General features: G+C 50.1%; 1 protein-coding gene across 6 annotated transcripts in view; it reads left to right on the top strand.

Annotated features, from left to right (window-relative positions):
* Positions 1 to 8,161: 8,161 nt before the first annotated feature.
* LOC149330846 (protein kinase C-binding protein NELL2-like) overlaps positions 8,162 to 21,265 on the top strand; it is a 91,897-nt gene continuing 78,793 nt past the window's right edge. For 2 of the 6 annotated variants that reach the window (XM_089561538.1, XM_089561542.1), the window contains exon 1: positions 8,167 to 8,301. Coding sequence is in view for 1 of the 6 variants with exons in the window: in XM_089561543.1 (XP_089417669.1) it covers positions 8,244 to 8,301 (58 nt within the window). In the remaining 5 variants the exon portion in view is untranslated. Of the gene's footprint in view, positions 8,302 to 8,628; positions 8,849 to 21,265 lie in introns of those variants that run through there. The other 4 variants (XM_089561543.1, XM_089561541.1, XM_089561539.1 and 1 more) reach the window with 4 other exon arrangements.

The raw sequence follows: 21,265 nt of genomic DNA on the forward strand, positions 1-21,265 counted from the left end.
CAAGGCTTTTGTAATTGTTATTGTAGTATCAAGTATAGAGAATGACCAGCCCCCTAAAGTGTCTGTTTGTAGGGCGAAACAAAGGTATACGATTAGCATTAGGGGGTGTACATTAACGGCTTGGGAACAGGAAATGCAATCGAGCACGTGCCGACCACGCAGGTGACCTCGAGGAGCTGGTGAAGCACGGCCTGAGGGCACTCCGCGACTGCCTGCCCAACGAAGTGGAGCTGTCGACAAAGAACGTCTCCATCGCCATTGTGGGGAAGAACCAGGACTTCACCATCTACGATGATGACCGTGTTGCCCCCTACGTATCCTTTTTTTTGCTGGCTACAGTTTTTCTTGTTTATTAAATACCGTATTTACTCGCATAATAGGCGCACTCGCATAATAGGCGCACCCCTAGTTTGGTCGCGAAAAATCAGATTTTTTTATTTCCGCGCATAATAGGCGCACCCCGAACTTGGCACTGTGATCAATACTGTATTTACACGATTGCAAGCCGACGCCTTGCCGCCCCCCTTCCCCAATGTTTATTTTAACAAAGTTTTTGCTGAACTGACTACTAGTCCTCACTAGTGCTGCTGCCGTCGCAGCTGCTGCGGACCCACAGCACGTACAACGACATAGCGTGGAACAGCCACACACAGTTTTCAGGGATGCTCACTTTAAACGTCTGTTCGGAAAGCTTCATCTCCAACCTAAACGTTGCCGACTTAGGCCCGCGAAAACCTCGGCGCCTGGAGTCGTGTATGAAAATTTAGGCACGCCGCAGTCGCAACTGCCGCACGCTTGCCGTGTTCGAGAGCAAACTCCCAGCTGTGTAGCTATTAAGGTGCTTGCCTTTCGAGCTAAAACAGCAACGCTCGGCGGCAAAGCCACAAACCACGATGAACTAACGCGCTACCGCATATCCCGGCACTTGACAGCAACAACAAAAAAAAAAAACTGGAGCTGGTGATGCTGATGGCGATATGGATAGCAAAAGCTTGCGGCGGAGGAAAACATTGATGATGATGATGAGCTTGGCCTCGGGCGCCCTCCGTGGGCGGCGTCTGAAAGCTCCTGTGCGCGTGTGTGGCCTCCGCGATCAAGCGCCCGTTGCGCGCAGCCGGAGCTGATCGCAGAGGCCTCAGCGCGTGCATTTCGAAGGCTATTCCCGCGTGGGTCGTGGAAAGTTTCGGTGCGGCCCTTCACGGATTTTTAAAAAAAATATTTTCTTCGGTAAAACGAGGTGCGGCCCGTACACGAGTGCGTTTATGCGGTATGTTCAATTTTGCGAGTTGAAAAATTTCCGGAAATTATACCCCGCGTAATAGGCGCACCCCGAACTTTGAGCCGGATTTTCTGGAAAAAAAGTGCGCCTATTATGCAAGTAAATACGGTAACCTCTCTAGTCACCTTTGGCCATGGAATATAGAAGGATCCAAGAATCGGCTGTGGAGTTGCATCCATGGGTGATTTCTCCCTACAGTCCAGCTACCAGTCTGGCTGTCGGTCCATCTACTGGTCCATCTGCTGGTCCAACTACTGATCCACTACAATTAGAGCTATCAGTTCAGCTGCTGGCATAGCTATCAGTCGAGCTGTCAGTCCAACTATCAGTCTAGCCGTTGTCGAGCTTTTTCAGTTGCTACTTTACCTTGTGAGAACGGTTCAAACCCAGAAGTCTTTTCTGAAATATGTTCTTCAAGAGGCACCTCTTGTTCACAGATGCAGGAAGTGCTTAAATTTTTGTGGGTGTAAACGTATCATCTCTCAAGTGAATGCAGTGTTAATCTAATGGGTGTGTGGACGGCTCTTTTTGTTCGTGTGTTGCTTGCTTTAGCGACATTACGCCATATTTGACTAATTTTTAATTGAATGCTCGTTTCTTTATCTGTTTTTGTTTAGTGCTGTATTAACCCACGCAGTTCACAAAGAGGAAATAGAGAGGCTACACTTAATCTTTGTGTGTTTCACAAGTGTGGCGAACTGGACTTGTTGATGAAGGTTCATTCCTAAATGTTCAGTGGTATCACTTCTGCACGCACTAGATTTTTTATTGTCAGCTTAAATATAGCTGCGTGCTACACTTTTTATGTAGTGCTTTTTCATTGCAAGGTGAGTTAAAGGAATATAAGCACCAAATTTTCGGCTGCATCTTTTTCTTGTGAACATGAGCAGTGGGTTAGTATACGTAGATAACTTGTTTCCCTATGACTGGAAAATAATTTATAATTCAATATCTTCCCTCTTGCTGTCTCTGTTTCGGTTTCAACAGCCGAGCAATGGCTATGATGTCAAAAAGGAGAAATGCAGCGACTTCTTCGCAGGGAAGGGGGTGACGCATCTGAGAACTGCACAGGTTAGATACGAGCGGGCCTGGCCTGGAGAATTCAGAGCAAAAATTGTTGAGACAGTCAGCCGCAAGGCAGCTTCCCCGCAGTGCATTGGTGCAAGGGTTCGAAGTCTTCGTAAAGGAGGAGTATACCGCTAAACTTGCTATTGCCGTAAACGGACTGGATGTGTTGCTAAGTTTCTCCTTCACCAACAGCAATGCATATGTGGACTGAAATCTGTGAGCTGTAGAAAAGCAGTTGCTCAGACGTTGTACCTAGGAATGCTAATAGAGATTTTTATGAAGTGAAATATCAACAGATGCCTATGTACTGCATTGAGCAGTTACGTTTTTCATAACTGGGGTTTGGGATGATACGTTTTCCTCCCTAACTTCTTTTAAATGTAGCAATGAAGTTTTACTGTACTCTTATATTGTGTGGGTATCTCAAACCTGACAACATTTATATATTAAGCAAACAAGGGAAGGGGAATGAGGGGCTCGTTATAAATATGAGAGAAGCCAACAGCCACAGAAACCAAGGGGCACAGGGGATTTTTTTAAAATTAATTTATTTATTTTGTGGTGTTATATGTTATCGCTTAAAGCTAATTGATTAGAAAAGCAGAAGAAAAAACAACCACATGCCGCCGGTGGGATCCAAACCCACGACCTCCGAATTCGGAGGTCGTGGGTTCAGATCCCACCGGCTGCATGTGGTTGTTTTTTTTTTCTGCTTTTCTAATCAATTAGCTTTAAGCGATAACATATTCAGTAATGTTCTAAATTGATCAACACCACAAAATAAATAAATAAATTAAAAAAAAAATCCCCTGTGCCCCTTGGTTTCTGTGGCTGTTGGCTTCTTTAACATTTATAAATGTACATTATGACCTATAAAATGTACATGTTTTTGGATGTAATAAGGGAGTAATTACTCATTATAAGGGAGTAGACTTCACTGTAATAATTTTTATAGGTGAAACTGAGGTATGTATGTACGGTTGATAAGAAGAGGAGTACAGCTATGTGAGCTTGTTGCACTGTTGAGTACACATATCTGCCATTAGAGGGCAAACTCAAGTTAGTGGCGCTTACATACTTGTGGCCCTTGCTTTCGAATCTCCGCATTTAAGATGCTGTTTAACATATCATCACCCAAAACAGTGCTCGCCTGAGGCTGTGCACATAACACTATTGCATTTCGGTTATAGTACACAGGTATCTGCGATGCCTGTGCTCATTTTTTCAAGGACCAGTTCTGAAGTTAAACTTGTTTGTAGACATAATACATTTTCAGCAATGGCTGGTAGAGATGTTATGCCTGGGGGGTGGACCTATTTGCCTGACAGCTTTGGCGCAGTGGGAGCATACAGATGAAAGCACCCTGCCGCTGTGGCTCAGTGGTTACGGCGCTCGGCTTCTGACCCAAAAGACGTGGGTTTGATCCTGGCCGCTGTGGCTGAATTTCAGTGGAGGCAAAATTCTAGAGGCCCGTGCTCTGTGCTATGTCAGTGCACGTTAAAGAATCCCAGGTGGTGGTTGAAATTTCCAGAGCCCTTCACTACAGAGTCCCTCATAGCCTGAGTCGCTTTGGAATGTTAAACCCCCATAAACCAATACAGATGAAAGTGGTACAAAAGGGAACACTTATGGGCAGCTGCAATTGCAGAGAAAGAGCAGTTCGCCTGTTCCATGACAGTTCGCCTGAATCTAACAGAGAGCACTTGCCCCCGAGTCCTCGTTTGGCACACTAGTGCTTTGACCAAGATGCTGGCATGCCGCTGATGAAGAAAGTATCTACCCAACATCACTTGCCCCCTTCCCCATGCGCGTCGACTGTTATGAAGCGGGAGGGAAGAAGCAACCGTAATGATGAACCAGAAACATGGAAGAGGGAAAACATAAGAGAGGCCCTAGATATCTGAGCTGTGTTGCAAAACGCAAGCCGGGCGCCATGTGCTTTCCTTTCTCTTTTTTTTCGTAGGAGTACTGGGAGGCAGTGATAACAAAGTCATTGCATCACTGCCTGCAGCAAACTTGGCGACTCAGCTGACTGAGGAGCGAGAGGCTTTTGGCAGTAGCTACTGTCCTGAACTGCTCAGTGCAAGCTTGGGCGTTGTTATAGCAATGAAGTCGCTAGTCTCTCTCGGCTGTCTGATTGGACGGCTTGGTGGCTGATTGGCAGGGTGGAGCCTTCACTTCTGGCTTCAAAAATGGTTACATAAGGGCCTCTCCTAAATTGTTTCCTTCCTTCCATGAAATGCACCACCACAGGATTCATGCAGGCTTCTGGTCAAATCCGCCGATTTTGGCGGAGCGGTCCTGACTGGTCCACAGAGCGACCTCTTCAAATTTACCATTGGAACCAATAACCTGCGATCCTGGTCTGCCATTGTGATAGCCTTGCTCTGAAAAGAACTGGGAAAAGTTGGCCCAGAACTGCTTCGAATCTGTGCTTAGAACTCATCATTAGTTTTCACTCAAAAACAAAATTTAATTTAACTATTTCATCGAGCTTAAAAATAACAAGAAAATAGTGGGAATCATGTAGAATGTGGACCATAATTTTGTTACTGATATTCAATGTGATCAAATCTAATCATGTTGGGACTAACAAGACTTTTCCCTTTAAACTTTATACATGCTACCTATGCAATGGCATGCGGAGAGTTCAGGCTGCTTTTTCTTGGAACTTTTCTTGGGGGTGTGCTTTGCCTAACACCTACTTATTTGTTCAAAATTAATTTGGAATTAAGGTCATTCTTATTGTGGCTGGGGAACATTTTTTTAATGTTTGGTGGCAAACATGACAAGAGTCCTTACTAGAACACCTTAGCAGCACATGTTTCGACATAGTTTGGACTTCTCTGCATAATTTTACTCAGGGCTTCTCGCATTATCTCTTGCTACAAAAAGAATAAATGATTGTTACTCTCAAGTGCCTGTCTACATCATTTGTCAGATGCAGATTAGGATTCTATAACCCTTATGGCACTTTTTATGCAATTGTGTGCAATTCACGTCTAAAGATTACAGGAGATGAACTCGCCGTAAAAGTCTGTTTCCATGTAGCCTTGGCGCTCACTCCAAAAATGACGGAGTCTGCCGTGCTCTCGCAATGAAACGTAGGCTACACAGTTTAATTTCAGGTTGCATGCAATGGCTGGGGCGAAATTCACCCTTGCGTCGTGGCTTGTATGCCCCATAAACTTTTGACACCGGTTGTACGTGTCTGAAGAAAACCACCAGTGGCCGTTTCACACTTCAAAATATTGTGATTGGCTTTCTTCAGCTCTTCAGAGACTGTTCAGGTAGAAATAATTTTTTTTTTAATAAGCGGCGGCACCTAAAAGGGCTGGTGTTGCTTGTTCATACTTTGAAGTGAAAGCGGCGTTCAGGTGTGTCCTTGACAGTGTTGTAGCTGGCCTCCATCGAGGGTGAAGAGGACCGTCGGCCACCTCCCGATGACGACACACATCCAGCTGCTGAGCCAGAGGACAAGGGACCCGCCGACCCCGTAGTTGCTGTGGCTACGGAGGAGCGCATGGATCACTGACAGCGTCCGATCTCCCTACACTACAGCAGCACATGCCCTGGGCGTTGTCTCTCTTTGGCTATTAAACACTTACATGGATCCTGTCTGGTTTTTCTGTCCACGGACAGCAGGGTGGTAATATTTGTGGCATATTCAGAAGACTGCACAAAAGGTGACTAAGTCAAAGAAGGTCAGGACCAGCGTCGCTTGCATTTAAGTTCTTTCTTCGCATATGCCAACCTTTTTTGTAAGACATCTGAGCCATATTACAAATGCATCTCAACAAAACATAAAAGCCAATTACAAACTGTCCAAACAAAAAATCTTGGGGTCGCTGCTGGCGGAATGCGTTATGTAATAAACTCGGTTGCAAGTGGCGCCAGTCCTGTCATTTTCATGCGCTTTTGTGCCGGTCCTCTTTTGCACAGTCTTAGAGTGTGCTAAAAATATGAACCAACTAGCACAAACAAAAGTATTGCTCAAGTGGTAATATGACGTTTTTTTGTTCGTGCTGGGGTATCTCTACCAAACAGTGCCACAGACGTTCCATAGGGGCTAAGTTTGTTTTGTTATGACTACTGCTTTAGGTAGTTGTATAAAGCTCGATGTGGTATACAAGTTGCTTGGAGCGGGAGCGTCTGGAAATCAATGCGAGAGATGCCTTTCCCATGATTGGTGCATATTTTGTGCCCTGTAGTTGGAAAACTGGAAGCGGGGTCTGCCAAGGTTTGTGTGTCACATGAGTGAAGATCGTAGTGAAGGGACTCGAACCACTTTTTGACTCGAGGTTTGCGAGCTGCACACTGTTAGAAAAATAAGTATTTGCATTATTGCCTGCCATTGTGTGAGCATTATCAAGGATTTATGGAGGAATTGTAATTTCCCAACCAATACTGGTGCGGTTTGCGCATTCTGTTCAGTGAAAAGATAGAGCCCCCATATGCAAATCACTGCCATATGACTTCAACCATTCGTTCCTTCTCATTTTTATTCCAGTAGTGCGTGGTCAGCTGACCAGAGCAAGCGTCCAGTGAGCTCCTCTCAAAACTAACCTTGCAGTTTTGCTCATGCTTCACATCTATTGTAAAGAGTTCGACCACTACGGTGGCAGCTTTGGCTGGTTTATGACCTTGTCCAGTCTTCATCGCTCTCTCGCGTGCACCTCACGGGGCTGGAGCACTTTCCCTTCTTCCTCGGTGAAGATCAATGCAAACGTGTATTGCATACGTATAAGCTGTCAGCTTAGTGAAGAACACTGAAAAGAGCGCGAAACTCTGCAGTCTGTCATCGCAGCTGGTCCTGCCCCACCCTATTTTTTGCTTCGTTTTATGACCCCACGCACATACCGCGCTGCCGGCCACACGGTAGGGGGATAGCTGCCAGTATAAAAAGCAGTTTTGACGCGCCCGATCGACGTGCTGCAACGAAGTCCTCACTGTGGCGCGCTGGGCGCGGCGCCGGGGAGGAAGCTGCGTGCTCTGAATTCGCTTGGCCATCGTCCGTTGACGGCGAACGAAAACGCCAGCAGCGCGCGCTGGTCGATCCTAATCGCCGCTGAGGCGCGCCGACGGCCGCGACTCGAATGGCCCGCCGCTGACGCGCAGAACACTTGCTGGTAGGTGGAGCCACCACACAAGAAACGATCGTAGAGCTCGTAGTGGTCAAATCTCATAGTGGTGAAACTGGCGACATCATCGCAAGCACACGGCCTTGGATTGCCTTTGTCGTGCCCTTAGCGGATCGACCGGTTTTATCGTCACCTGTTGCTGCACTGCAGGTCGCACGAAGGTTTTGGACCTATAAGTTTCATCAATAATTTTAGAGCAAGGCCGAAATTTCGCACTGAACACATTTTCTCTGCGAAGCAATACTGACTCTTTCATTGGACGCAACGTATTAAGGTCGCCATTTTTCTAGGACGTTGCGGCTAAGCTTTAGCCTTTATTTTTCTTAAAACGCGCTTATTAGGTATTATATAGCGCTAATGCCTAATTAACTAACCAACAAATAATTTACTTTATAAGCTTTAAATTTTTGTTTCGGCGTCTGTCAAACAAAGAATAAATATTTTCTGGCAATAACTTTATTAAAAGCTTCAGAAAAAGATTGTAAATTCCTCAACATATGGCAGGTTACCTTGCACAAGGCGTAAGTGATTAATTTTGCGGGTTTTTTTTTTTTGCGTCGGCACTTGCTAGAAACCTGCACCACTAAGGTCTATGAAGACTATGCGATTGTCGAGATGTGAAGAGTTGTGTCAGTTTCACTACTGAGGATATCGCACAACTATGGGAGGCGGCGACCATTTTGGCGGCCGCCGCGGCGCGCGCGCTATGGAAAGGTGCCGAGCCCGCCGCGGCCCGGCTGCAGCGCGATGAGGACATGCATCTACGGTCTGTGACGCTGCTGTTCGTCGATCTGCTGTTGCTCAACCTGATCGGTGAGTGTTTTCATTGCATCCGAGGCTAAACACGCGATTGGAGCAGCCGAACGAGCTGCACGTTTGTTTCTCTTTCGTGCAAGGCCTGTTGGGCCTGCGGTGCACGAACCTCGCGCCGGCGCGGTACAAAGCTCCTTCGAATGTTCTGGAGCGCGTGCAAAGACGGACGTGATTTGCAGAAAAAAACTTTAAGGAGCGTGCTCACTGACGGAAGCATTTTGCTCGCGATATTTGCGTGCAAAGCACGGAATCCGACCGCTCCGTGCTTCGTCTTTACGGCAGTGGCTTCACCGCACCACACCTACCGCGTGGGTCATGACGTCACTCCTAGTGGAATCGGTGGAGTAGACGCTCCAGAAAGGCAGATCTTGGTGGTGGAAGAAGCGCTGAATTCAGGACGTGACCTCGTGTTTGTGAACCAGAAGCGCCTTCTTGTGCGACGAAATAGTGCAGTACCGGTGAAGAAACTGCGGCGCAGACGCGGTGTACTGCATGCGTTGATTCTTCATCGACTGGCCGATTCCGCGGATTCACCGCTTCAAGCAAGGTACCATTTTCACGATTCCAACGCCTTTATTCGACCAAGAATTTGCGCTGTCTACGACTGACAGAGCGTCGCAAACGAACACAATAGACGCGTAACTCGACAACTCGCTTCTCTGAGTACACAATGGGCGCGCGATGTCGGCTTTGGCGCCGAGATTCAGGTGTACAACTGCTCAGCACGTGGTGTACCGTTGCCGTGCTGCTGTCCTTAGCAGCATAGAAGACAAGCCTATGGGGTAACGACCGAGCCGTTTTCGTAGGCAAAAGACCTCGTGTTCCGTTCTGAGAAGTCGTGCGTGAACAATAGGCTTTTCGCCCCCTCTCCTTGCCGCCGAAAGCGAACACAATCGATATAGCGAAGGAAACCGCGCCGGGCGCCGAGATTCGCGAGCACTTTGCGAGATGAGTGCAAACATGAATGCACACAGCAGCGAATGCAACGCTGCCGACGCCTGGTGTCCTGCGCTTATTATCGTGAGTTGGTCGCTGGGGGGAGGTGGGGGGGGGGGGGGGGTGCAAACATGTTATTCTGTCCCCACTCTGTTGGGCGTGCCTCGTTTGCCTGCCCGGAGAAAAAAATAAATAAAAAAGGAAAATGCATTTGCATTGGCCCGACATCGCGATGACGGTCTCCTAATGGAAAGAAGTATATGCGCCCGCATTTTTGTACTAGATGATTTATGTGCTGCGATTATAATACATTTGCAATTTCGCAGGGATTGGGGGCGTCCTCGTGTAAATTGTTGAAAACGAAACGCCCAAAAATGTGCGCCCCGTGTCACGAGTGTGCTATTTTAGGTTTGCATGAGGTATAACTATTGCGTCGCGGACGAAGGCGCGTTTGGTGTTGGATGGAGTTTGCGCGTAGTTGCATACGTGTGTGTGTCTGTTGCGTGCGTGTGTCTCGGCACTTTTAGATGGTTGCGTTGCCTCGCAAGAAGCGGCGCGAAAAGGAGGCTTCCGTATGCGCCGTCGCAAATCATATCGTAGACGCAGCGCACTTTGCAACCTTCGAGCGCTCGTCGTTTCTGGCGGCATTCCTTTTTCCCAGCGAAGCGTGAAAGAACGCGTTGGCGCGCTCGCTGCCGCGACGCCTTTTTGGCTTCGCCGGCTTCCGTGCATCTCGAGATGCCGTCGCCGCCGAAGTAAGCGCGCGCTTTCGAGCTGGCGTTGGGCTTGCATAACCAGTAGATTTCCAGTGAAAACTTTGAGGTCCGATCGTGTTTCTGCGTGGGCTCGCACAGGGCTTCCGTGAAATGATAACTACCCACGAAGCATACTATGGAACACACGTTTAAAGAAAACTTATTACTTAAATACTCTAACTTCTTCACAGGTTTGTTATATTTTTGTATCGTGGGATCGCTGTTTTTGATCAGCCCTTTCCGCCTCACCCTATCATAACCCGGCCATTACCTCTGGAGCTTCTCAGCCTTAGATATTGTGACGGACTGCGAGCGCTCGTGCTAGGCTCGCAGACATTAAATCATATCATCGCCATCGGTCATGCAGTCCTTTCTTCATCGCTTGCCGTCACGTAACATTTGGTGTAAGGTGCTGGGTACCTTCTTCATCCCGGCCCCGGAGCTTACGAGCCTGCTGAACACCGAGGTCTTCTGTGGAGAGCTCATGGCTTCGCACCTCCCGGCGCTTCCCCAGCCTGCCAGGTATGCCCCGACGCCGCCGCTCTTCACCGCCCCGCCCCAAGCCACGACAAGAAGACACGACGACACAACGACCGCCGCAACTGCCCTGTGACCCCACTCACCGCCCACATGAGAACCTAGAAGACCCAACGACCTACGACCCCACGAACCGAGACCGCCGCCACTGACCAGAGAACCCATTGACCACCGACACTCACACGAGAAACAAGTACCGCAGCCCCTGCCGTTGGGTGTGTCCACGGGCCTCGACGTTGACTTCCAGAAACCGGTGGCTCCTCAGTCTTCGTGGACCTGGCTTCACCCGCTCATCATCTCTTTCATCGTGACGGCAAGCCCTTCATCTTCTCTTCTCTGTTCATACGTTCTGCCACGCCCATCGTCACGTCCTGCTTGTCATCGTCTGTGGCATTCTTCGAGTTCGCGCGATCGGGACGATCGCTTCGTGGCCCCGAGTCATGTGACGGACTAGAAGACGACGAAGCGGGCAGTGGCATGGGCAGGAGCGCTCGTGCTAGGCTCGCAGACAATTAATCATATCATCGCCATCGGTCATGGAGTCCTTTCTTCATCGCTTGCCGTCACGTAACAATATTCCTCCATATATCGCCTTGCCACCTCTTCTTGGGTCGTCCTTTAGGCCTCTTCCCTATATCTTTCGTCTTATTTCGAATGCATCCGTCGTCTCTCCTCGTTACGTGACAAAACCATCGCAACCTGCCTCCTTGGAAACGTCTAGAAAAAGTCACGTTCAAGACGTCCTTACTTTATGCGTTGGGATCCGATCGTGCTTCTATATAGGCTGCCATGTGACTTCCGGGAGTTCATTAGCGGGAACACTCATTGCATAAGTTATTTCACAAACATAAGGCGGGCTAAATAAAACTTATCGCACAAAAACTCTATAACATACATGTAGCTTGCTTGGACGCCAGGTTCTGATCGTGTTTCTCCATGGGCTGTCACGGGGCTTCTGTGAATCCACGAAACTCTTAGAAGACTCCCCGTGAAACGCACGGTAGGGCAATACACGCATAGAAAAATAGTTAATTGCGCAACACGCCTCAGCGATGTCTGGCAGAAGTCGCGTTCGTGACGTTTTAGACGCAGGTGACTTGAAAACGCGCTCCACAGCTCTGCTAGCGTGTGGCTGAAAGAGGAACAAAATAGGTTCCCGTGTGCATTGAGGTCGTCTTTGGCGCAGCTCTGCGCGCTGCATGCAAGCAAAAGCATTCCACGGCTGTAAATGCTAATCCACTTCCTTCTGGGGTTATGCGAGGCTTGAAAAACTCTATGGCTAATGGAAGCATGTCCGCACCCTGAACTGGGGTAACAACTCTAATCTTTCCCTCGTCAAAAACCAATCTAGTCTTATAATGTACAGTCGAGCGCGATTTGAAGGTTATCGTGCTAGCGTCGACCGGGAACATGAACAGCGCCATGGCCCAGAATTCGCTGCCGAGGCGAGGGAGGTATCCGGCCAGCTTCCCTCACTCTTTTTGCTGTTCCTTCAGCAGCCGTCACTCCCTTCTGGGCTATCAGTTTCTTTTTTGGTTCTGCGAACAGGCAGTGATCGTAGTGCGCACGACGTATTCTTCGGTATTATCTGGTGAACAAAGGCTATATGACGAGGCGATGCTGCGTTGATATATTTTTTCCAACTTCAAAGTCGTTAAAATCAAGAAGTGCCAAGCACTGGCTTTACCAGATCTTCTCCACCAATTTTGTTATCACCTGCGAAGATACGGGGTAACCAAGTCCACACTTTATCGCAACAAATTGAAAGCATAGAATAGAGAGGAAGGGGGGGGGGGGTTCCTCGCGGGGGTGATGGTTGTTGTATGGAACAGCGAACGAGGGAGAGAAGAGTGCGAAATCATGATTTTTCCTGTTCCAAAACCGGCCGCCAGGTGCATGGAGTGCTAGGCTGGTCGACGCTCGCGCGATAACCTTCAAATCGCGCTCGACTGTACATAAGGTATACGTAGGGTTGTTCGTTTTCGGGTAAAACCCGATTTTACCCGATTTTTGCACCCCGAACGTGTTCCTAAAATATCGGGTAAAACCCGATTTTTCCCGATTTCTGAAACAATTGTGCCCACGGAATTGCTGTGCCTCCAGTCTCAGACAAAGATGAAAACCAGTTGACATTGTGGAAACTGGCAGCCGTACTCGATCCGTTCCAGAAGCGGCTGCTGAGTCAGTCGTTTGATCCCTACCGACCTCTCTTATTTTTTTTTTTCGTGATGGACGATGTAGGCTCGCTTCGCGAGGAGTTGAACCGCTACTTGCTGGAAGCAAGCCCCCAAATGAAGGTGTTGAAGTGATGGACTATTGGAACGACGCAACTGCACGTGCGTTACCCAACGCTAGCAAATTCAGCGTTGTCATTGTTGTGCCTAGCTAATGGCGGCTTTGACGTTGAGCGAACGTTCTCTCAGCTAAAGTACCTGCAGAGACCAGACAGGTCTCGGATGGAAACCGAGATGTTGCGCATGCAGATGATTATGTATGTTAAAAAGGACGTGTAGAACGTCGATGACCAGCCCTCGTGAATAAAATGTTTCTTTTCTCAAAACTGACCGTTGCCTCTCACTGCGAGTAATAATTAATTACCAAAGAAACGCCAAATTTTGCAATACTTGCTTGAAAGCAGCCCAAAATATAGCCCTAATGTTACCCACCGGCTAGAGCAAACGGAACAAATTATTAGTTTGCAAATTTAACCCGATAAAACCCGAATTTCGGAGATTTTCTCCAAAAAACCCGATTTCTCCCCTATTATCAAGTCGAAAAATAACGCCCGATTTTTACCCCCCAAATTTGAAAAAATATAAAAACCGAAAACGAATTACCTTAGGTATACGTAATAAGTTGTGCTTACTTAATTATTACCTAGTAATATAGTGCTACTAGCCTGACAAACCGGTTGTCTGTAACTTGACCCTTACCCCCGAGCCCTTGCTGCTGTTCAAACTTGTTCCTTGCACTTTATTTGCGGTCTTAGTTTGAGCACACAGGTGTTGACCCCGTCGCATTTCACTTATCGCATCATTGTTGTCGTTATCGTCGACGTTCCTTGCCGCAGAGTTAACACGCTCCCTCTCCCAGCTTGCCGAGGGCGTGTCACGGGGCGTGTATTGGACGCGGGGCATCGCTTGGGTGCGCGTGCCATGGCCGCACTGTACGCCGAATGTGTGCGCGCGACGCGGGAAACGAGCCTTTTCCCAAACATCGGCGGAGCGCGCGGCTAATTTTGGCCGGGGGCCGAGAGCAGTCAGTCAGCCCCCCCCCCCCCCCCCCTCCCATCGCGCGGGGGAGAACTTTCTCCTTCGCAGCCGCCGGGCCGCTTTTACCGCAAACACTCACGTGTTCTCCGCACTCGCAAACGCGATGCGAGAAACAGGGCCGCTGGGCGCGCCATTTCCCAAAGACTAATTGATTATACCTCCATAACATTTCATCATCATCGCCGCCGCGGTGGCTCAGTCGTTATGGCACTCGGCTGCTGATCCAAAAGACGCGGGTTCGATCCCGGCCGCGGCGACTAGAATTTATTTGGAGGAGAAATTCTGGAGGCCCGTGTACTATGCGATGTCAGTGCACGTTAAAGAACCCGAGGTGGTCGAAATTTCCGGAGCCCTTCACTACGGCGTCTCATAGCCTGAGCCGCTTTGGGACTTTAAACCCCATAAACCAAACCAATTTCATCATCATCATCAGCAGCAGCAGCCTGACTACGCCCGCTGCAGGGCAAAGGCCTCTCCCATGTCTGTCCAACTAACCCTGTCCTTTGCCAGTTGCGGCCAGCATGTCCTCGCAAACTTCTTAATTCCATCCGCCCATCTAATTTTCTGCCGCCCCCTGCTACGCTTGCCTTCTCTTGGAATCCACTCCGTTACCCTTAAGGACCATCGGTTATCTTGCCTTCGCATTACATGCCCTGCCCAAGCCCACTTCTTCCTCTTGATTTCAACTGGGATATCATTAACCCGCGTTTGTTCTCTCACCCACTCCGCCCGCTTCTGATCTCTTAACTTATACACCTATCATTTTTCTTTCCATATCTCGCTGCGTTGTCCTTAACTTAAGCTGAACCCTCTTGGTTAGCCTCCACGTTTCTGCCCCATAGGTGAGTACCGGTAAGGTACAGCTTTTGTATACTTTTCCCTTGAGGGATATTCGTAAACTGCCGTTCATGATCTGAGATAACCTGCCATATGCGCTCCTCCCATGCCATAACATTTACCATGCAGAAATTGGACACCACTCCCCCGTCTTCCTCCGGAATAGTTTACACTGTAATCCTCACCCTCCCCTCCTCCCCGGTCCTGCTCCGCGCACTGTGGTTTTTAATACGACAGCATTAGAAGCCTCATGGGGCCACAATGCGTCGTCGATCACAAAATTCGCCATTGGCTGAAGGAAAGTGACGTCACCAGACCGGAAAATTCCCATTGGCTTGAGGGAAGTGACGCCACGAGACCGGAACTGACGTTGCTTCCGGTTCAACATCATCTATTGCTGTCGAATTGCCAACACACAATGTAATTAGGCGTCCCTGTATTTTTTTATTGCTTGCTTTAACATCTCGTCAAGCTTGAGCAGTTCCGAACCCTCTTGACAGATCTCCCTTCCCTTAGTCGGGTGTCCAGGATAAGACAGAAGGGGCCCTGTTTGGTGGCATCTCCCAAAAGGGGACAGCGTCTTTTGTACATAACCAGAATGCGTTGTTGGCTATGCGTCGAGCCATTGAGTCGTTATTCAGAGTCAATTTGCGCCCAAAGGAGGGAAGCGTACGTTCCCAACTCCGTGCCCTAAAACCCTAACAGAGGAGAAGTAGACGAGGCATCTGCGTGGGCTGTACGCGGGCCATTACGGTAAGGCGCCCGTCGCATATATGCAGCAGTTCCCGGCGGCGTCGTCGGGAGAGCCCTGTTCTTCCGTGGCGGCGGCAGCCTTGTTCGTCTGCCGCTGGTTTCACCCTTCGGCCCCAAAATCCGCGCCTCCCCCATCACTGCGAGGGTCGGGAGAAGGGCGCTCTCCTCCAAATTGACTGCTGCCGAGGCCGCCGCCGCTGACGCTGACACGAGCCTGACGGGGCGGGGCTCGGCGTAGCGGTCTCTCGCGGCCGCTCTTCTTTCCTTTTCCCTTCTTTTATTTTTCCCTTTTCTCCATTCTGGCTCTTCGTCCTTGCTTTTTCTTCCTTTCTAGTGGAAACATGGACTTTGATGACATGTTTTCCTTCCTACGGTCTCTTCGTACGCTGTGTTTGGCGCTTCGGTCGTGATTCCAACGTCACTTCCAGCGTTTTCCAGCGTCACTTCCGGTTTTACCTCTATGTGCAAGGCCTTGGAAGGCACGAATGTCGCTTAGTCCGGCCGATGGAACTCTCGGAGCTCGTCTCGAACATAGAAGAAAAAAAAAAATTCACAGGGCACCTAATTCCATTACGTGTTGACAGTGCGATACAACCAGATAGATGCCCGCAGACCGAGGTGTGCTGTGCAAGCATGGCCTGTGTCTGCGCGCGCAGTTCGCACGGCGTTATCACATTGTTGGCTCGGCACATGTGGACGAGAACGGCTTCGCGGATTTTGAAACCAGCGCGACGACACGCTTGGTCGCGGCCGGCGACATCGCTCGCTATACAGAAGTAGGGGGCGGGGTCATTGGTTGGAGGAGGTCCACGCGAAGGATGTCTGCGGACGCCACAGGCGATCGCAAGGCCGCAGTGCTGCGGACCTATCCACCGTCTCTCTGCGTGATGCGCAAGTACAGTCGATCCCCGTTATGGTGAAACGGTTTATAATGAAGTAATGGATATAACGAAGAAATTCCGATTCCCATTGGAAGCTCTGTCAACACGGGCTATAACGAAGTAATCTCCAGGCCCCTTCGTTATAACGATGGTCGATTGTATGTATACCGCTGACGAGGCGCTCCTGCACTTGACGATTTCGAAGATTGCAGCGAGCGCTCGCAAGTCTGTACGCATGGAAACGACCCAGGGCCGAGAGCAGACCACCGCTGCGGAGTATGCAAAGAAGGCAGGCGCGGCCATTCCGTGCGGTTTGGCTGAAGTGCGCACGGACGGAATCCAGAGACGGAAGGCAGCCGGGAAGTTACGGAGTGGCTGTTAAATATTTGGTAGCAGCGGGCTGCGCGCCTAACAGTTGGGAGCATGTTCCAGTCTGGGGTGCGTCAAGTCGCTGATCTAATTTAGGCTGCACGCCGTAAACGGGGCCCGTTTAGTTCCACTTGTTCCCGTCTCTCTCTCTGCCCGGAATTTACAAAGCGTCTGTTGTACGTTTTCCAGCAGCTGCTCGGACAGCGGCCGTGTTGTTCATAAGCATGTCACGTGGGAGCCGACTGCACGACGCCTGCCTCACGCCGGTCTGTGTATAGCGGACGTCATTGCGGCGTGGAGGTCGAGGTCCTTTCCTCAGTACCATACACGGCTGCAGCGGCTCCACCCACGTCCGCTGTGGGATAAAGTCGAACCTTGTTATAACGAAATATTGGATATAACGAAGAGATGACAATTCCCCTTGGAAGCTACGGCTACAATGTAGTAGTTTGCCGGTCCCCTTCTACTTCGTCGTAACGAGGGTCAACTTGTGGGTTTCTAAGTGGACACAGGCCACCACCCACCGCGGGTTCGAGCTTCGCGCGAGCCAAGGGCCCCGATCAGCCGTCACCACACACACACTGGGACACCGATGCGGTGCACTCAACCTCCGCTGGGAGGAGAGCGATTCGCCGCAAAGAAATAGGCCTCCAAGTTCACAAAGGAGACGTTTATTCACGTCGTCCTTCAGCAGTACACACACACTCAAACGTCACCCCGTCCCGGGGGCGCGCGAGGAGCAAGGCTCCGCTGCGCGCACGAAGCGACTCGAGCAATGTGCGCCGCTAGCACGCCGCTGCAGGAGAATGTCCCCGCGGCAGTGCTGTGATCTCTCTCTCGTGTCGACCGTTGGGCCGGTTGCGAGAGAGAGTGGGCAATCAACGCAAGGTACGCCTGTCGGAGGTCGCTGGACCCCGCTAGACAGGCTCGAGCCGCTGCAGGTCAGAGGACACGTGCGGGCGAGCTCGAGTATGCACTGGTCCGAACGGCAGAGGCCGGCACGGACAAACACAGTAACGTACGCACCTTACGCTGTCTCGGAGGGATCCCTCTCTCTGGGCCCCGCTCGGACGGTCACGGGATGCGCGGCCGCCAAAACGGGTCCCGGATTCCCGCCAAAAGGCGCCAATGGCAAAGGCCCTTGGGGAGCCGGGGCGGAGCTGTGGCTAAATGACAGTGATTAGTCACCCAGCCGCCTCTCCACCGCCTGAGGCGGGAGCAAGGGAAAGAGGAGAAACAACGCGGGCGGCCGGCACAGCCGCGCAAAGGCGACGGCGGAAAGCCAGATTCCCACAAACTGTATTTAGTTTTTGACAGAGGCTTTGCATGCATTGATTAGCTTCGGTTCTCAGCAGCGGCCAGAAGATTGCTGAAGGTGCTCGTCTAAGCGCAGACGATTATGCTGTGATTGAAGACTGATATACGGCTAGGTGTGCGTTCTGTTGAGGGAGTTGGAAACGTGCAGATCACTTCGATGGCTTCGTTATCTTGCTTCTCAGAGAGAGCTTTTCAGTGGCCCTTTCGAAGCTCGGAGATAAACATACTTAGAGGAGGAGTCGTTTATGAAGAACAAGTGAGCTGCTCCTGGCAACGGCGCCTGTCCTGGACACTTGCTGACTTCATCTGTCCATTGTGGACCGTGTGTGCATCTTGTGCATGCGTGTGTGTGTGTGTGTGGGCGTCTTGTTGTCTGTTTTCCCAGCGCAGCCGAGGTCTTCTTGCAGTGCCCTGTTGACTCGATGGCGGAGGGATTAGGACGTGGTGAATGGAGGCCGCGCTCGGCGGGAGTTCCTCCTGTGCACCGCGCTGACAGATGACGGCGTCCGCCCGGGTAGCGCAGTCGTCGGGTCTCCCCGCCGTTCGCGCCGAAGTGGGTCACACACACACACTACCGGCGGGAGTGGGCGGGGACCGATCTCTGTGGCCTCCGAGATCAATACGTGCTGATGGTACACTCGCCGACGCCAAAGGGGTCCGGTTCACTTTGGAGAAGCGACGCCGTGTGTGGACGGGAGTGCTTAGGGGGAAAGGAGGGGGGGGGGGGAGGCCTTTTTCTTTTATCCGCGTTCGACGTCTCTCGATCGGGATAATGAAGTCCCGTCTCGACCGGACCGCGGGCGCTGTTGACACGCCATTCCATTGATCCTTGTCCCAAATACCGCTTGTGTTCCACGTAGCACGATTGGAAGCGCTTTGTCTCTGCCATCTTTTCTCTTTCGCTTTCTGAGCCAGCGTTATAAAGGCACACCCGGAACGACTCCATTCAATTATCGTTCTCAGTAAAAAATGATCCTCTGGCTCTCTCCGTCTACGCCGACGTTTGTCCAGCAACAAAAGACGCGTTCATCGCCGAAAAAATTGCGTTTAAAAATCTTTCCCCCTCTCAATTCAAAGTCGTAATATCCTTACCGAGAAGTACGGGTTGCCATCGTGTTGTAGTCAATGGCAAGTGTAGCGTAGCCTCTGAGATCCGCGTTAGAATTCGGTGGCTTTATATGCAGTTTACTTGCGAAATCGACCGGAGATGGCGCCACCTGTATTTCTCTTGTTTTTTCTTTCCTGTAGCTTATTAAATCTCCGTTCTCGATTTCAGTGGTCGCTTTCTGATTAGAACGCTGTGCCATATATTTACAGGGTGACTTCTGTTTTGTCCTCGCTGTAATGGCCGGTCTGGTTTCTGGGTACATTAATTTATCTCATTAATGAATGTGGCGTACGTGTACAGTTATTTCCATGCTGATGCTGTTCGTGCAACCGTATACATTGATTGGATATAATATCGACCATTTCTTTCTTTCTTTCTTTCTTTCTTTCTTTCTTTCTTTCTTTCTTTCTTTCTTTCTTTCTTTCTTTCTTTCTTTCTTTCTTTCTTTCTTTCTTTCTTTCTTTCTTTCTTTCCTTCCTTCCTTCCTTCCTTCCTTCCTTCCTTCCTTCTTCCTTTCTCTCTTTCTTTCTTTCGTGAATGTGGCGCCTCCGGGTATTCGAACGCGCGACCTTGCGTTAAGCTGCAGCACGCGATACCGGCTGAAGCACCGCGACGGGTGCCTCTAAATCTTGAACGGAAAGGACGTGTTGCACTCCGCCATTTTATTTACTATGTTTTTATTCGCGCAACGTCCTCCACATGCCCTCCTTGTCGTCGGTCAGCGCGGCTGTCGCCATCGTAACTTCGTTAGTAATGCAACACGTTCTGCGGGATGGCCTCTGTGCATTATTACATACCGGAGCTTTGCTTTTGGCGTCCCCTTTTAATACGTTACCAAGAGGTCCTGTGAGGGCGTTCCGCTCGTTACATAATTAACGCTTCCATGTTGAGCTTTAGGGTGCGGCGCGCCCTTTTTAGCGCGTCTGCGAGACGTCTGTCTCACTTCTATGTTTTTATTTTTCGTTCTTGCGCCTTTCCTCGGGCGCTTCCTTCACACGCGCGCGCGAGTTTCGCCTTTGATGGACGTGTGTAGTAAGCGGCTTGATTGATGTCTCCGTGTCTGGCCCGCTCGTCATTCATGTACGAGTCTAATTATGTGAGTCTGCAGTTGAATGCCATGGCCCTGTCACAAGGTGAAATGGCGACCTAGAGGCTCTCTCATCATTGAATTGTCGCGGGCACTTCAGCTGTTTTTTTTCCCCCCCAGAAGCGATGCATGTACTCTCTGAGAGCGGTCTGGATTGAGCGCCTGACGTCACCTGTTTACGTGCTCTCCGACCCTTATTAACGGCTCCAGGTAGGAGTGACGTCAGAAGCGCGGCGTTGAAACCTCCGTGTCATACTATAGACCAGATTTTTGAGCCTCTCCTGGGCGCGGCCATTTTGCGCCGACTGGCGCGCCGCGGTGCGGGCGTTTCTTTGGGGACTGCGGGGCTGCGGCAGTTCCGCGGCCGCGCCTGCATATAGCCGCGCTTCAGGCGCTAAAAAAACATTGTCGAGCATACTTCCGCTGCGTGGCTGTGTTGCAGGAAGTATTTACGTTATCAAAGCGATAACATTGACGTATTTTAATGACATTTATTTGACATTCAGATTAATTGTGCCGGCGCTTAGAACGCGCTCGTGCTTATATCGAATTCCGTCTTGGTGCTCCACCGCAAAGAAAATTTTTGTTCAATATCAAGCATTAGATGTGCGGCTAGCATGCAGTTCCAATTCCCATGCACTCTTATTCCTTCCTGCCGGCCGGCCATAAAGCCCCCCTCCACAAACAGGGCCTTCTTGTCGCCGCGCCAGTTATCAACAAATTACCCCTGTGAGCTCAACTGAGTCGCTGTGCCAACAGAAAACAAATTTTGTCAGGGTTTATGCAACCTGGTGCATAAATACGTATTTTCGCTCAATTTATCAAAGCTTGAATAGATATGAGCAGCTAATCCAGCTTTCACTAATTCTGAGGTTCGAAGTCGCGTTATTTTATTCAGGAGCTCTCGCCGCGTGTGAGAGCGTTGCGTAGCCGTTTGGCTAAGTGTAGAAAATGTAATGAAATCGCGCATAGTATTTTCCTATGAATAAGGTAGATACCGCACCGCTGCGGTGGCTCAGTGGTTACGGCTCTCGGCTCTGGCCCAAAAGACGCGGGCTCGATCACGGCCGCGGCGGCTGAATATCGATGGAGGCGAAATTCTAGAGGCCCGT

This window comes from Amblyomma mixtum, chromosome 9 (genome assembly GCF_055824585.1).
Source record: "Amblyomma mixtum isolate Tamu chromosome 9, ASM5582458v1, whole genome shotgun sequence".
NCBI classification, from domain to species: domain Eukaryota; kingdom Metazoa; phylum Arthropoda; class Arachnida; order Ixodida; family Ixodidae; genus Amblyomma; species Amblyomma mixtum.